General features: G+C 38.2%; 1 protein-coding gene across 2 annotated transcripts in view; it reads right to left on the bottom strand.

Moving 5' to 3' along the window:
• PCSK2 (proprotein convertase subtilisin/kexin type 2) overlaps window positions 1–18,088 on the bottom strand; it is a 285,368-nt gene that overhangs the window by 226,378 nt on the left and 40,902 nt on the right. The window contains exon 2 of one of the 2 annotated variants that reach the window (XM_045883814.1): window positions 17,916–18,020. The exons of the other annotated variant lie outside the window; for it this stretch is intronic. Within the exon in view, the coding sequence (XP_045739770.1) occupies window positions 17,916–18,020 (105 nt within the window). The remainder of the gene's footprint in view (window positions 1–17,915; window positions 18,021–18,088) is intronic. 2 annotated transcript variants of the gene reach the window in all.

Raw genomic sequence — 18,088 nt, forward strand, 5'->3', positions numbered from 1 at the left:
TTCCCAGAGTCCATAGTCTCTCATGGTTCATCTCCCCCTCTGATTCCCCCCCCCTTCATTGTTCCCTTCCTTCTCCTAATGTCCTCTATGCTATTCCTTATGTTCCACAAATAAAAAAAACTATATGATAATTGTCTTTCTCCATTTGACTTATTTCACTAAGTGTAATCTCTTCCAGTTCCATCCATCTTGATGCAAATGTTGGGTATTCATCCTTTCTGATGGCTGAGTAATATTCCATTGTATATATGGACCACATCTTCTTTATCCATTCATCTGTTGAAGGGCATCTTGGCTCCTTCCACAGTTTGGCTATTATGGACATTGCTGCTATGAACATTGGGGTGCATATGGCCATTCTTTTCACTACATCTGTATCTTCGGGGTAAATACCCAGTAGTGTAATTGTTGGGTCATAGGGTAGCTCTATTTTTAACTTTTTCAGGAACCTCCACACTGTTTTCCAAAGTGGCTGTACCAACTTGCATTCCCACCAATAGTGTAAGAGTGTTCCCCTTTCTCCACAACCTCTCCAACATTTGTTGTTTCTTGCCTTGTCAATTTTTGCCATTTTAACTGGTATAAGGTGGTAACTCAATGTGGTTTTGATTTGAATATCCCTGATGGCTAATGATGTTGAACATTTTTTCATGTGTCTGTTAGTCATTTGTATGTCTTCTTTGAAGAAGTGTCTGTTCATGTCTTCTGCCCATTTTTTGACTTGATTATTTGTTTTTTGGATGTTGAGTTTGAGAAGTTATTTATAGATCTTGGATACCAGCCCTTTATCTGTAGTGTCATTTGCAAATATCTTCTCCCATTCCATGGGTTGTCTCTTTGTTTTGTTGACTGTTTCCTTTACTGTGTAGTTTTCTTTTTTTTTTTTTTTTTTTTGTAGTGTCTTTATCTGGTTTTGGTATCAGGGTAATGCTGACCTCAAAGCTTTCCTTCCTCTTCTATTTTTTTTTTTTTTTGGAATAGTTTGAGAAGAATAGGTATTAACTTTTCTTTAAATGTTTAGTAAAATTCACCTGTGAAGCCCTCTGGTCCTAGACTTTTGTTTGTTGGGAGTTTTTGACTACTGATTCAATTTCATTGCTGATAATCAGTCTGTTTAAATGTACTATTTCTTCCTGATTCAGTTTTGGGAGGTTTTTATGTTTCTAGGAATTTATCCATTTTGTCTAGGTTGTACAATTTGTTGGCATATGTTTTTTCATAATATTCTTTTATAATTCTTTGTATTCGGTGGTGTCAGTTGTTACTTCTGCTCTTTCATTTCTGATTTTGTTTATTTGAATCCTCTCTCTCTCTCTCTTATGACTCTGGCTAAATGTTTATCAATTTTGTTGATCTTTTCAAAGAATCAGCTCCTGGTTTCATTGATCTGTTTTATTGTTTTCTAGTTTCTATTTCATTTGTTTCTGCTCTAATCTTTATTATTTCCTTCCTTCTACTGGTGGCATCTCAAGATGCTGGAACCTTTAACAGTATCAGTTGCTGAAAGACCATGTTGATTAGAGCTTCCACTGACCCAATCTAGACAGGTAGCATGAGTAAACAGTAAACACTTGTATATTAAATCACTGGAACTTGAGGGTAAATTTGTTTTGTTACTGCAACATAATCTGGTGTATCTTAACTAATATTTTTATTATTCACAACATTCTGGTAGGAAGTGCCAGGAGCTCAACATAATATAGTTTGAGGAACACTGTTTTAATTCACTACATTTTTAAACTCGCTACAATTTTTCATGGAGTAGAGGAAGGCAAGGAGAATAAATATAGAATTAAGTGGGAGAAAATGCACAAGGAATAGGTATTACCATCACCTTTTCTGCTCTTGCAAAAGTTATAATGTATTTGTGAAACTAGTATGTACTTTCATTTTTTTAAGTTTATATCCTTTCAGACTTTATATTTGTAAATATATACAGATACAAAATAAATTTTAATGTAAATTCACTTTGTATATACATAGCTGATGTAATGTGTATACTTAAAAAATTACTGTTCTTTCAGAGATAAAGTCACTCTTTTAGCTTTGAAGTCTTAGACATTTATTTGCAGGCATTTGTGCTTTCATTGTGATTCCATGATAAAGATGAAAAGTTAAGGTGATTTATTTCCAGACATTTAGATTTTCATTGTTATTTAATGACAGAGATTGTAAAATAAAGATACTTAATGAAGGTTAAGTGACTTGCCCAGGCCACATGATTAAACAGTAGATAATTTTTTTGAGTGCTCCTATATAAGTCAAATGAGATGTTATATTTTAGCCATGGAGAATATGATCCTTAGCTGAATTAGTTTATTTCTGAGATGCCTTGACTTACTTAAAAGGAATCACTTTATTAAGTTTTAGAAGAATTTGATTTGGTCCACACTTGAGTGCCACCTGGTACTCTCATGATTAGCATTGATGATTACTCATTGATTTTGGTTCTTTGATTAAAATTTTTCATAATTAAACATCAACCAGTTGCAGATGTGTGAACAAATTATCAAGTGAATTGAAATTACCTCAAAAGACCAGATTGAAAACTGGTTGGTCTGGTAATTTTGGTCATGTGAATAGCTGGATTAGATTGCTCCAAGGCAAACAAACTGATTGCTCAGAGAGCAGTGTACACAAACCAATCAACTAGATTTCAGAGTGATGTAGTCAAGCCACATAAACACAGTCTTCAAATAGCCTCCCTGGTGAGAGACTGTTTTTCATTTAACCTGAATGAAATTTTTGGGATTTGGGGTGCTTTCAATATGGGGTCAGTGTGAGATACTCCTCAAAGTCTATATTAATAGATTTATAGCATACTGTACTGGACAAAGGACTCTGAGCTTTGCCATCTTTGTCCTATTCAACATTTTATTAAGAACTGGTTGAGGATATTGATGTTGATCAAAATCATAGATGACAGGAAGCTGAAAGGAGACTGAATCAGGATCTGGTAAAATCTTGACAAGTCATAATAATGAACTCTAACAAAATGAAAAAAATAAAAAAATAAACTGATCCTTGCTTTAGGATCAATACCCCAGTCCTCCAAGGATGGATTGATTTGAGCATATTTGAGAAGACACTAGAAGTTTTTACTAGTTGTAAGATCAGTATTAGTGAATAATAAGATCTGTGACTTCTAAAAAAGATAATGTGATATGATATATTAATAGAAATGATAGAATATGATAGATATCATATAATAGAATATGATATATTAATAGAAAAATAACTTCCAAAATATAGGAAGTGAAAGTCCAGTGCTATTCCAACATCCTTATACTGGAGCTGGATTGTGTGTTTAGTTCTCAGACAGTGTTCAAAGAGATGATCAGGAAGGCACAGGAAATGAGCATGAAATTCAATTAAAACACCTGAAAGAATCAGAAATATTTACTCTAAAGAAGGTCCAGGGGTCATGATCACCATCTTCAAATGTTTGAAGGGTTCTTACATGGAAGATGAAATCATATGGCTCTGGGAAGCAGAATCTGGATAGTGGACCAACACTTTAAGGAGGTAGCTTTGGGATTGCCTTAAGAAAAAACTTTTTTGTGGACTAATCCACTTCAATCTCTAACTTACTTGCCTGGCCTCTCTAGGTTTCAGTTTGTGATCCTGGCTGGACACACCAATTAACTGGGTTAGAGAATAGGACTTATTTAGATATCAGTGGTTTTCAAACTTATATTTTTAGTTGAACTACCTCCACTCTTCCACACCCACCTTGCCAAAAGAAATCTTACACCAGGACATCTGGGGGCTCAGTCATTTAGCGTCTGCCTTCGGCTTAGGTCATGATCCCAGGGTCCTGGGATCAAGCCCCGCATAGGGCTCCCTGCTCTTCAGGAAGCCTGTTTCTCCCTCTCCCTCTCCCCCTGCTTGTGTTCCCTCTCTTGCTGTCCCTCTCTCTGTCAAATAAATAAATAAATAAAATCTTAAAAAAAAAAAAAGAAACCTTACACCAAATGCCAAGTCATAAAACATAAAACAAAGACATTCTCTTTGAAGGTGGGTGAATAACCTCTATCTCAACATTTAATGTTTCCCCTAAGGCAACAAATGAAATTTTAGGGCTCGGATGAACTGGTTTGAACAGCACAGGATTTGAAATACTCTTCTAAAAGATGAAAATACTAACATAAATGGTAGTTCTAAACACTTTGGAGTATTGTTTTAAAGAAAAAAAAAATCCCATTTCTGAGATGAAAATAAAGACACGCAAAGGAAGGAACACACCCTAGTGGGAATATCTGGGATTTAGTCCTGGCTTTGACATTAACCAGTTGGAGGGATTTCCGGCCCCCTGGAATCTCAGATACCAAGACTTGGAGAGGAATTTTGGAGACAAGTCTACAATCCTCACTGTACAGATAAGGAAACTGAAGACTGGCAGATAAAATAATTTTTTCAAGGAAACAGGGCTACTAGGTGTCAGAGCTAGTATTAGAGCCCAAGAATGACCTCACGTTGCCCTCTCCCCGTGCTCCTTTTCTCCCTGGTAGACAATCTTTTGAGTTTCTTTGCACACAATGGGTTTGAATTGCTTTGCTTTTCTTCTGTTCTCTTGGGAGGGCTTTCTCCTGCCATTTCTCTGAGGTGTCCTTACAAACTAACATCCATTAAGCAATTCTTTACATGGGGTGAACTGTTCTCCCTTTTCAAGGGGAATGGAAAATGGAAAATTGTTTTGTCTTACCTGTTTTCTCTTGGGCAATAAGTTCTTTATTGCTAAATGGGACATACTTGCTGAAGAGAACATAGAAAACACAGCATTTTCGGTACAGATAATGGGAAACCATTTAGATAAACTCTGGCAATCAGGCTGTTATTCAGACATAAATCTCTTTCTATAACTGCTGTTTACTCATTTCTAGACCTGGCTTCACTCATGTCCTCTCCTCAACCCATAAAGGTTTGAAACTATTGGAAATGGTAGGAATTCAATTTCATTCATTTTCAAAATTCCCTTCACTTGTATTTAAGAGCATGAAGTCTGTTTATAGATGAAGATGTGATTGCATACATGTCAATGGACATCATAGAGGAAAAATGGCTAAACCAATGAAAAATACCCTAAGAGTTTTAAAGGGGGGTGGGGGTTTAAAAACAGTTCTGAGGCATATCCGTCTCCAAAGCTGTCTTACAAAATATTATCTTAAGAAAATTCAGTAGCTAGATAGACACACCTATTTTAACCATTTGTTTATGTCTTCATTAAGGAACACTAATTGTCTCCTTCAGTTAAGCATTGAATAAAATTCATTCTGGAGCAGTGGATTAAGGAGTGAGAAATTACTCTCTAGATAGATTTTGAATCTTAACAGGAAATTATTTTAAGAACTCTATCTTTCTGAAATCCATGCAAATGTGATCAGAATTGAATCAACACAGCTTGCATTTTTATTTTTCTTAATTGGAGATTAAGTTTCCTTCCTTTAGGTTTACAGTCAAACTTGAGGTTTCTCACGGTTTTCATAGCTTCTGAAAATTAGAAAAGAAGTGGCCAACTTTGACTCTTCATTTCAAATAGGTAGTTTTCCAGTAATTTCACTCAGGAGCTCCCAGAACCAGGTCTTTGCTCTGAGATACTGCCTAGTTGGGCTTGAGGTTTTAAAGGCTTGATTCTTATCCATTCTCATTCAAATGGGATTCCCTATTTTTTTTAATTAAAAAAAATTTTTTTATTATGTTATGTTAGTCACCATACAGTACATCATTAGTTTTTGATGTAGTGTTCCATGAATCATTGGATTCCCTGTTTTAAAGCATACTGCCCAGTCCACAGAGCAGTGTCCATGAAATAAAACTCATGCTACTATTTTTATTTCATAAGCTCATGTGTGCACTATAAATTTCAATACTTCTTGAGAAAAAAATAGATTAGAGAAAAAAACTGAAGAAACTTATTGATACCTCTAAGTGGTTTTATTAAGAAATAAGTCTAGGGACAGTCAAGTTACTCTGGTAAAATTTGAATGAGGTAGGGCACATTGACTAGATTAGTCTTTGCTTGATCACTGATCCTCTTCCTATTTTATTTGTCACTTCTCTGTGTTGTTTCCTGGTCCCCAGTCATCTTCCAGACTTCTGAATGTTAGAGTGCCCTAGGACTCAGTCCCATACAGCTTGTCTTTCCTATTTACACTCATTTCTTAGATAACTTCAACTGACCTCATGGCATTGAATACTATCAGTATGTGGGTGACTCCCAATTTATGTCTCCAATTCTCATCTCTATACTAGCTTGCTTTCTTTCTTTCTTTCTTTCTTTCTTTCTTTCTTTCTTTCTTTCTCCTTTCTTTCTCTCTTTCTTTCTTCCTTCCTTCCTTCCTTCCTTCCTTCCTTCCCTCCCTTTCTCTCTCTCTCTTTCTTTCCTTCTTTCTTCTCTTTTCTCTTTCCTTCTTCTCTTTCTTTCTCTTTCTTTCTTTCCCTTTCTTTCTTTCTTTCTTTCTTTCTTTCTTTCTTTCTTTCTTTCTTTCTTTCTCCTTTCTTTCTATTACTTTTTTTAAGTAGGCTCCATGCCCAACATGGGGCTTGAACTCATGACCCTGAGATCAAGAGTTGCATGCTCTACATACCAAGCCAACCAAGTGCCCCTCTATCCTAGATCTTTAAATCATTTGCCTATTTTACCTCTCCACTTGGATATTCAATGCAAATTTCAAAAGTTAACATTCTTCAAACTAAACTCTTGATTCTCTACTCACTCCCCATCAACCTGCTTCTTCCCGCATTTTGCCCACCAACATAAATACCGACTCCATACTGTCCCCATCTCCACTTTGCCTTCTCCCTTCCTTTCCCATTCCTTATCTGATCTATTGGCATAAGAATCAGCAAATTTGAGGACTCTACCTTCACAATATCTCCTTAAATCTGAATTGTTTCTCACCACCTCCACTAACTTCTACCCTGGCCTAAGCCACTGGCCTTTCTCTTCTGGAATGTTGCAGTTGCCTAGCACTGATCTTGGTTTCCAGTTGTGCCCCCCCCTTCCCACCCATAGTCTATTATTCACTCTGACTCAAAGAAAATCCCATTTCATTCAGAGTGAATACAAAATCCTTACCTGACCTAGACTGTCTTCCATGGTCTTGCTCCCTTGTTCCTCTCTGACCTGATTTCTTTCCCTGTTCTCCTCAGCTCATTTATTCCCAGCCTTACTGGCATTCTTGTTGTTTTTAAAACACATCAAGTGTGCCCTGGACACCTGGCCTTTATCCTTGATAGCCCCTCTACTGGGAATGACCTTTTTCCAGATAACCACATGAACACCTTCCTTAACCATCTTCAGGTCTCTATAAATGTCATCTTACTAGAATAGCCAATCCTGGATACTTTTTATAAAACAGAAACACCCCCTCCCCTGGCACCCTCTCTTCCTCCTACTTTGCTCTATTCATCTTCATAACACATTCACCAACAGTCATGTAATTGCTTTATTATCTGGTTTTTGTCTCTCTTTCATCCCCACTAGTAAATAAGTTTCTTGGGAGAAGAACTTTGTCTGTTTTGTTCCCTATTGTGTCCTAGTACCTGGAAGAGTGCTCAGCATGTAGCTGAGCTCAGTAAATATTTGTTGAACGAATAAATGGTTTGCTAGCAAGCAACTAGATAATGGAATTATATTGTGAATTTAATAAACATACAGAAAATGCTCATTTTTAGAGGAAATAATAGAAACATTTTAGGTAGTTAGAGACATTTCCTTTTGCATCTTGGGAAGTTTAGAGAAGGAATCAGGTAAGGTAGGTCAGGAGAAATTTGCCCTACAAACATCAAAGATTTTGCCTGGATGTCCTAAAAGCTTTCCAGCTCGCCATTTGAGAGTCTTCATCTTGTGAGTTATAAAGATGATACAGAACAACTTTCTTCTCTTTGTGTTGCTTTTCTCTGCACTGGGGCTTGTTAAAATTCTCTCAAAGAAAGTTAAAACTCCCCAGAGATCTCTGGGCTTGCTGGAATGTGTCTCCGAGAGTGTTCCTCCTTCTCTTTTAGTAAGCATGACAGCATGAGCAGTAGTAATCATTTAAAAATATGCTCATAACATCTAGGAAAAACCAGGCCTCATTAGCAGCTTTCTCTGTGCCTTTCTAAATCCATGGTAAATAATTCTCCCCTGTTCCTCACGAATACTTAATTATAGCACTAGCAGCAGCTCATTGAGGCAGGAAGCCAGGCATAACTGCAATGCCCAGAGGAGATACTGAAAGTCGCTCCCTGCTGCATAATAAAACCAGCAGATTAGGGCAGATTAGCTTTTCCCACAGGTTGGAGCATTAATGAAGACTCCTCCTTTCTCTCACAACACATTTCTTCTCCTGATGCTGTCAAGTGACTTTCAAAATATATGCCCCATGGAAGGTTTACACCTGAGCCCACATCTTAATGAGGTGTCTAGAAAATGGATTTGGTCACCAGCTGGGAAGGGAAGTCATCATTTGGGCTCAAAGTATGGTCAAGGTTGCATGCCTACATATTCATGTTTCCCTCTGAGCTAAATGCAATGCCTGGAGGATGGCAGTGAGGGGAAGCTGGGCTGCATAGAGAGGAGCTGCTGACCTTAGAAGGCATGTTAACTCTTCCAGAAAGGTCACATTTCTGGTAAGGTTACTTTCATGGTTATGTTGCATCCTGTGGTAAAAGGGACTTTGCAGATGAAATTAAGTTTACTAATGTGCTGATCTTAAGATAGGGAGATTATGCTGGGTTATCTGGGTGGGCCCAATGAATCACATGAGTCCTGAAGCCAAAGAGGAGGCAGAAGGTGTGAAGCATAGAAAGGATTTGAGTGTATTGTTGGTTTCAAGTTGGGGGGACCCAGGTGTGATACCGTTTTCAATCCTATGCCCAACCAGCACTCTTAGAAACATCTTTTACACAAGCAACTCTCCATCTCAGAGTGCATTTCCAGGAAATCTAAGCTAAGACACCATCTTTGTTTACATTTAGAAGAATCCTACAGTAGGATTCTGAAGTGGGTGAAGTGGAAACTACACATTGTCAAAATTAACTCTGCAAACTTCTTAAGAAAGTCAGAAATCAGTGTGCTGCATCTCAGTACATCACAGGTCATCCTCACCTACAAGGAATCTGGTCCCACTACATTCTTTGTATAAAGGAGCAGGGAAAATTAATTTATGAAACACAAGTCAGTGACAGAGCAGCACCATGCGGTGGTGAATATTGCTCACAATCTGTGGGACGAGCCTCCCTTAAGTTCTCATTTCCTCACCTGTAAACTGAGAATCAGATAGTATGTAATTCACAGGTGACGCTGGAAGTTTAACAAGATGATGCATGCTAAATTCTCAGCACAGCATTGGGTTGTAGGATTTGTGACTGTAGCTGTGGATTTCATCCCTGTATTCTCTCAGCCCTCTTCTGAGTTCACTTGTGACTACTGACAGCTTTTCCTGTCAGGCATCTCCATTTTTGCCCCTCGGCTCTGGGGATTTTTCCAGCATCTTGAGGCTCCCTCAGCCTTTGTACAGGGAAGCCCAAAGTGCTAGGGATTTGACATCGAGGGTCAACTCAAACATGAGAGACAGAGCCGGTATATTAATCACCCATTAATCAACCTCGTTCCTTATAGGACAAATCTGAAGCACATTCTACACAACACCCTCATAGAGTCCCCAGTGGGACTGAGCCTTAGGTGCCTACAATGAAAACCTGCTAAAATATCCACCCTCTTATGCTTTCCTCACTTCCTTTTTTCATTTCACTCTTTTCCTTGTGCTTCCTAGGACCAATCACCCAAATAAATGACCCTCTTCTGAGTCCTTTTCTCAGGGGTTCCTTTTTACAGGAACCCAAAATAAAGCAGCAGCATCTAATTCACATTCACTGTTCTTACAACTGTTACCAAATTAAAGTGAGAGGAAACCCTGGAGCCCTCCTCTCTCTTCTTTTCTGACTCAGTGATCTGGTTCCTGCAGAAATGTCATGAGCAGGATCATTGAAGGACTGTGTCCTTGCTTTCCCCTTACTAACATGCAGAAGGTCACTAGCTGGTTGGTTGGGTGTGGAGAGGTCTGAGCCAAAATCCCTTCCTAATGGATTTCATTGTATTCATTTGCATTTATAGCTCATTTTTTATAAAGCAGCTTTCCTGTTAGAGTCTGAGACACAGCACATTCCAGAAGTGTGTTTGCTGCTTATGGATTCTTGAGGAGAGGAAGTAAGGTAGAGGGAGGCAGGGAGGAAAAACTAGAAGAGAGGAGGAAGAAATGACAACTGCTTAACTTTGCTATGCGCTCCTTTTGGTTATTTGCCCTTTTAGCGTGGGAAATATTGTTCCCTTTTTTATGATAGAAAATTGAACTATTTCCTATTATTTCCTATTTAGAATAGGAAAGGTCCAGGTCCTGAAGGGGTCACATGGTTCAGGTGATATTAAGACACTGTTAGGAGGTGGGTGGGGAGTGCAGCATTGGATGTGAGGCTGGGTCTCACACACTTTCCACCAATCAAAAATTTTTTTTCATTTTTTAAATTTTCCTGTGCTTCTGTTTCTTATTCTATATCTTCTTCTTCACAGTGTAGCTTCAATATCACTTTATTTCAGTTCTGTATGTCTTAAGTTTATTTCTCTTTAGAGTATATATGCCAGAGACACCTAAATGAACACTTGTTAGCCCAGGGAAGAAGGAGTCTCTCTTAGGAATTCTGGCTAATCTGTACTTTTAACCCCCAAAGTTAAAGAGATTTCATTCTATGTTCAGATCCTACTTATGGTTAAGTCTACTTGCACAGCTTTATTCATGGACCACTGGGCTGTTACGATCATGCATTGTGGATGGTATTTTCCCTATGAGAATCCCAATTTCAAATAGGCTGTTCCCTTGGCCAACCAGGAGACCTAAATCCAGATTGGACAAGATGGTCATCATTTGGGGGGACTTGATCAGCTTTCACAAACTCATGTGTGATTTTGTATCTCCATTTCAGGAAAGAGTAACACCTGTTAGTCCAACTCATGCTACAAAGAAATGAGAAAATGATTGTTTTTTTAATAAGTAAAATATAATTAAATCTATCTGCTTCCTCCCCCCCCCCCCCAATGAGACATTTGGAAGATAGATTGGAGAAGTCTTATACATTTCTTTTTTTTTTTTTTAAGATTTTATTTATTTATTTTAGAGAGAGACAGGGTGAGTGGGGAGATGGGCAGAGGGGTAGGGAAAGGATCTTAAGCAGACTCTGGGCTGAGTGTGGAGCCAGACGTTGGGCTTGATCTTATGACCCTGATATCATGACCTGAACCAAAATCAAGAGTCAGATGCTCAACCAACTGAGCCACCCAGGTGCTCCAGTCCTATACATTTCTTAGAGCAACATCTCACCTCAAATCTCACCATTTGAGACTTAACAAATATGAAGACCAAACAAAACAAAACAAAACAAAACCCTATTCTTTGGGTATAAATTCTTTTAAAAAGGCACTAAAACTATCTAATTTCTATTTTTACCCAGCCCCCAGGTGGAAAGGCTCTCATACATTCACAGTGATGGTAAGGAGACCATCCAGGACACCCCAAATTCTACTAGTTACCCACTGGCTGAAGGTTTGATCAAATCAAGACCAAACAAAACCAACCAAACCAAACCAAACCAAACCAAAACAAAACCCAAAAAAGTGCAAGAAGACATTTTTCTCCATGAGATTTTCTATTTGAAAGCAGATTTTCCACAAGATAATGGTGCTTTTTCTTCTCTCCCCCCAATTTTTTTTTTAAGATTTTATTTATTTGTTTGACAGAGAGACATAGTGAGAGAGGGAACACAAGCAGGGGGTAGTGGGAGAGGGAGAAGCAGGCTTCCCGCAGAGCAGGGAGCCCGATGCAGGGCTCGATCCCAGGACATTGGGATCATGACCTGAGCCGAAGGCAGACACTTAACGACTGAGCCACCCAGGTGCCCCTCTCCCCCAACTTTTAATCTAAATAATCAAATGGTTATCTAATACTATAAATCAAAGACACAATACATGTAAGTGGCACCTCATTATCATAAAAAGTTACATGACTAGTGCTAGGTATTCGAAAAGGGTTGTAAGCTAAGAGCTTAGCAATTGTGACAAAATTTTGTGTTACTTGTGGAGGAAAAGATAAATGAACTTTTTTGCTTGCTTTGAGCTGCTGAAGTTCCAGTATTCTTTTCAGAAAGATGTCTTTAGATTGTGAATAAATTGCTATATTATTGCTCTGATCATTTCATGGGCTTCTTCAGATCATGCTTTCTAGGTCATCGATGCTAAATCTTTCTGATCTGAGTCTATGTACAGTTCTATAAGGTGTTCACCAGTCACAGCTAAATTACTCCATCTGAGTTAGATCTAAAAGCATTATTATTATCATGTCAGAAAAGGACCCAGAGCAATTGCAAGCCATTCTCAGCTTCTATCAACCACCTGAGTTTCAAGCATGATAATAAATCCATTTTTTCAAACAATATCAATTATTGTATTATTAAAACCTATGGACAAAGAAAGTCTGGTTCACTCATTATTCAGATTTTTCCCAACAAATCACACTAGTCTTGTCCAGTTAATTTTAAAGAATGGGAAAAATTCTCATTTGTTCTGGTGGTATGGTTCTATGAAATTGCTGTAGACCTATCCAGTGAAACTAACTTTTGTAGGTGTTTTGCAGCACCCTAAAAACTCCACATATATGCTCCTAATAGACCATTTAAGAACAAAATTAGGTCACTACAGGATCATGAGTCTGCCATCTATATAATTAGACACGTGGATATGTTTGGATGAGGAAGAATGTAGAAAGATACAGCTTCCATATATAGAATGCAAGGGAGACATCATCCATTCTTTGAGATGGGGAACTGAGAAAAGTTTTCAGCAAACTGATGGGAGTTTCTGACTTGCAAAATTGGAAGACGATTTAAAAATGATTTCAAGGGATAATTATGTGGTCTAATAAAATTGCTTTGAAAAGGGAATAAGTGTTTACAATTTTCCAATCAAATATAACTTCTCTCAACAAATAAAGTTCAGGTTATTTGTTGTTAAATTATTTGGCTTCCGTACAACTAATGTGTGTTGCTCATTGAATGATGGGAGTCTTCATGTTTTTTAATATTTCTCATTTCAGTGCTATGTCAGATATGCAAGCAACATAACTGTGAAACAAATATTATCTTAAATAAATCTATTCTCTGCAGCTTTTCAGGTACTTGTGGGACTGTGGGAGTTTGGTATGTAGACTGTGGACCACAATCAGGTTTGGCTTCAAGATTTGTTGACGCTGCTCTTAGCTAAAGTTTAACAAATCCCGCAGATGTTTTGGGCAGGGGATATTTGTTCCTAACTCTCACTCTGAGAAGTCATTTTTAGTTTTATTATTTCATCCCAGCTTTGGATTTATTTATTACCTCTTCACATTATTTTAGCTACCCAAACTTTCCAAACACATTGTCCTCACTTGGCTGGTTGTACCAGGACCGTGAATATGATCAGCAACACAGTGTACTGGATTTTTGAAATTAAAAACTGGTTCTTCATGGGGTTCTCAGTGACAGGGCTTGGAAGTAATAAAATAGCAACTGCTTTAAAAATAAGAATATTTCTAAAGGAGTAGCTAAAAAGAAGGCTGTCCTTCTGTTTCCTAAAGAGTGCACATTTTAGAATAGGGATAAAAATATAAGATGAGAAGAACAATACTATTTCATGGATTAAAACCCTGAGGAAAAATTATTAATCATCTATTCATTTGACAGATATTTATGGAGCATCTACTATGCATTCAGACCTGCACTGTGCAAAGACATCCAGAAAAAAACAAGACCCAATTTTTGCTTTTATCATCTAAATAATGCTAGTCAGAATTCTAATTCTTTGTTGTTATTCTTTAATTAATTATGTTATTTGAGTGTAGTTTGACACACAATGTCACTCTGCTAATTTATTTAGCAGAAAGAAATGGGAAGGCAAGAGAACACCTTTGAAATGATCTCCATCAGAATCTATTTTCTTAACTATTGTCCTACCTATCAGTGAATGAATATGAACATATTGAAGGAGCACTTTATTGGCCTGGAATAAAAGCAGATATGATCCTTTTCCAGTCTTTCTTTCATTTTCTTTACACATAAAAATTAGTTGTTGAATAAGGGCCAACCATCCTTGAAATTTCTGTTCTGAAGCTGGAACAAAACCAAAGTGAAGCTCAGTCCTCTACCTTTTTCGTTATTTCTTGAGTTGATAGCAGATCTTGGCAGTTTCTGTGGCTAAAAAGCTACTGAGTAGATTCAGCCCTGACAACCTGTAGCTGCTCAAACCCTCCTGCTCTTACATGCCTGGTTCCTTGGGTTTTGCATGCTCCTTCCCAAGCAGGACAGTGAGTGAGAAAGGCCAGGAAGTGATGTGGAGACAGGAGTAAGAAGGAAGCTGGGGCTGCAAGCATGATGAAGTAGGTTGGTCTAGGAGACAACACGTTTCAGAAAATGACAAAACAACTTGCTCTTAAAATGTTGGTTCATAAAATGCAATTTGCAACAGTTACCCAAGAGATAAAAGCCAATGTCAATAATCCTTTTTGGCTACCTGGTCCTTTTTGTTTCCTTCCTATACTTTTATACTTATACTTATACTTATACTTATACTTATACTTATTATTATTATTATTATTATTATTGAGACAGAGAGAGAAAGAGGGAGAGGGGTGGGAGAGGGGCAGAGGGAGAAAGATAATCCCAAGCAGGCTCCATGGCCAGCATGGAGCCCCATGTGGTGCTTGATCCCATGACCCTGAGATCATGACCTGAACCAAAATCAAGAGTTGGTCACAAAACCGACTGAACTATCTAGGCACCCCTCCTATACTTGTATTTACTTTTCTTTTTTGTAGCCTATGTGAATGTGCTTGGGAACTCAAAGATTGAGGTATCCTCTCAACACATTTGCCCTTTCATTTAAGATCTGTAGACCCACATGGAAGAATCCTTATATTGCTACTCTTACACTGGTCATAGTCAATGCTTTTTGTTTAAGAATAGTTCCCCCCATGAGGATGTGGAGAAAAAGGGACCCTAGTGCACTGTTGGTGGGAATGTAAATTGGTGCAACCACTGTGGAAAACAGTATGGAGTTTCCTCAAAAAATTAAAAATAGAATTACCATATGAACCAGCAATTCCACTACTGGGTATTTACCCAAAGAATATGAAAACACAATTTGAAAATATTTATGCATCCGTATGTTTATTGTGGCATTATTTACAATAGTCAAATTATGGAAGCAGCCCAAGTGTCCATTGATAGATGAATGGATATAGATGTGTTATATATATCCAATGGAATACTACTCAGACATAAAAATAATGAAATCTTGCCATTTGCAACAACATGGATGGATCTAGAGAGTTTATAATGCTAAGTGAAATAAGCCAATCAAAGAAAGACAAATACTATATGATTTCACTCATATGTGGAATTTAAGAAAAAAACAAATGAACAAAGAAAAAAGACAAACCAAAAAACAGACTCTTAACTATAGAGAACACGTTATCAGAGAGGAGGTGGGTAGGGGGAGGGGTGAAAAAGGTGATGGGGATTAAGAGTACACCTAATGTGAAGAGCACTGAGTAATATATAGAATTTTTGAATCACTATACTATACACCTGAAAATAATATAACACTCTATGTTAATTATACAGGAATTAAAAAAAAAGAATGGTCGCCCCCATATTTTGCTATCAGCTGATGCCAGAATTAGATAATCACAAGAAAATCATGCAGGAAAGGGCTTAATCTAATATTTTAAAATGAGGCAGTCATCACTAGCAGTCTTTTTTTTCTCAAAGAATTATGAGATTTTATGTTTTATTTCTTTTCCTAGAATGACTTTATTATGGACCACAGACTTGACATTTACCCTCAATGAGAGGACAGAGAAAAGGTACAGGAGATTTATGATCTTTAGTGTACCCACCATCTTATACTGATCATGGGCAAAATAGATGATTGCCACCACCATGTAGAGGAAGATGGTTACCAGAACCCTTCTAGTGGGCAGTGAAGGGGGAATGGATGTCCCTTTTGGTTAAAACAGACAATATTTTGAGGAGAAAGACAAATGATTAGAATCACTAGTGCATGATCTCCTTATTACCTAACCTATCTTATTTTCTTCTCTTTTGGAAACATCACTCTAAACTTCAAGAATAATCATTTCAAAGATCATTTCAAGTAAGTGAAAGAATAAGAAAATCTTAGTCTAATGGGCGCAAGGAGTCCCTCTGACCCAAACAATGGCTTCTTAGTTTCCTTGTTCCTCAGTTCTCTTTCCCAAGCATCTCTTTCCTTCTACCACAGTTTCTTTTATGTTTTTCTCTCTGGATGATCTTGAGGCAACATCTTTAATCATGGAAGAGGAGAATCCAATGGGACTTTTAAGCAAATATATAAATAAAAGGAAAATAACTGGCAATAAAGGGTAAGATCATAGGGCAGGGATGAAGTGCAGGGAGAACCAGTGCCACAGTTTCCCAGAGTGGTCTTTGTCTACTGGTATCCACTCTGGATCCATAGGTGAGACACACAGGATTTCTGTCCATAGGCTTCCCAAGAGATTCCCGAAGCTCTGAATTGGTACAGCCAGGGTGGAGGCTGTTAAGACACAGAAAAGAGAGCTTTTCCCTTAGATAATGGTGCCAGCTTCTTCAACAGACCCTTTAAGAATGTCTGGCATGGGCTGGCAGGAGGCAGCTTGGATCTTACTGTGAAAGTAGATAAAGTGGCTTCTCAGAGCAGAATTTCCACTCCAGGGAATGGGGGTTCCCCTGGGTTGAGGAGTTAAAGGAAAATTGCCTGTGGCCTGTCAGTTGGTGGTCTGCTGGGGAGTCTGTTTCATCTGCATTCCTAATTAAAGCCCAAATTAAACCCAGTCAAATGTTCACATGAAAAGCCCCACAAGAATGAGTTTCCAGATTCCATCAATTCAGAGTCTCATGTGTAAATCCCTAACTCAAATGTCTGACCCACTTTATATCCACTTTCCCCCAAGAGTTCTGGAGAAGAGTTATGCAGCTGTCAATGTACAGAGAGCAATTTGTCTGGATTATTAATTTCCCTTTTAGTGAATTGCATAACAGAAAGTATTCTTCTCAGTTGAATGAGTCTGTAAGTGTAGAGGGATGGCAGAAGAGATTTGATGAAGGAGGATTCAGGGATGACCAAAGTTCCTATTCTAGAAAAGGAGCTGCTTTGTGGCTAAAGTAATAAGTTTGATTGTGGGGAAGTGAATTTAAGCTTCCAGGGTGAGTAGGAAATGAGATCTAGATTCTAAGAGCAAGGTAAAGATTGTAAATTTAAAAATGGGGGTTATGAGCACCATCAAGGCATGAGGGTAAATTAGGTGATTGTGAGAAAATATAGGAGAGAATGGCTGAGGTGGTCTTGGGGATGCAACCATGCATGGATACTGAGAAGCCTGCTGCCTACTGTAAGCTAATCACTCACTGGCCCAGTCATTTCTCCATGCCCAATATGGGGCACAGCAACCTCCTAAGAGCATAGGGCTCACCAGTAGAAACCTTCCATAAAATGACTCATTAAATGACTGGTTTCTCCCCACCCATCATAGGCTAAAACAGGTTCCAAGGCAACCAGAAGTCCAAACACAATAATGTAGGAAAAGATAGCCAGTAAAGGGGTGGTATCCCTGTTTACTTTCTTGCCCCATAGCCTATAAAAGATTTACTTATTATACACAAGGTAGAGGAGTGGAGAGTATCCAGTGCCACTCTGCCAAGGATCCATTTTGCTTATCACAATACACTGAGTGTCTTTACTTCAAAATTCTCAGCCCACCCCTTTATACATCCCCTCAGTGGGCTCAGTTGTGGCAGAAGAGGTTGATAGGCAGGTGTCCAAGGAAACTCACCCTGGGGTCTCTCTCCAACTGCTGCTTGTGATGTAGACTGCGTCTTCTCTTGGCCTTTGCTAGGCCATTGTGATAAAAGTGGTACAGTCCTTCAGTGAAGGGAAGCTGTGGAGAGTCAAACAGACATAAGACATAATTAGCTTCTGGGAGTGGCCTCAGGACAAGGAAACCAA

This window comes from Mirounga angustirostris, unplaced genomic scaffold, assembly GCF_029215605.1.
Source record: "Mirounga angustirostris isolate CCGP_5_RB_7025 unplaced genomic scaffold, mMirAng1.0.hap1 SCAF_10, whole genome shotgun sequence".
In the NCBI taxonomy this organism is placed as follows: Eukaryota; Metazoa; Chordata; class Mammalia; order Carnivora; family Phocidae; genus Mirounga; species Mirounga angustirostris.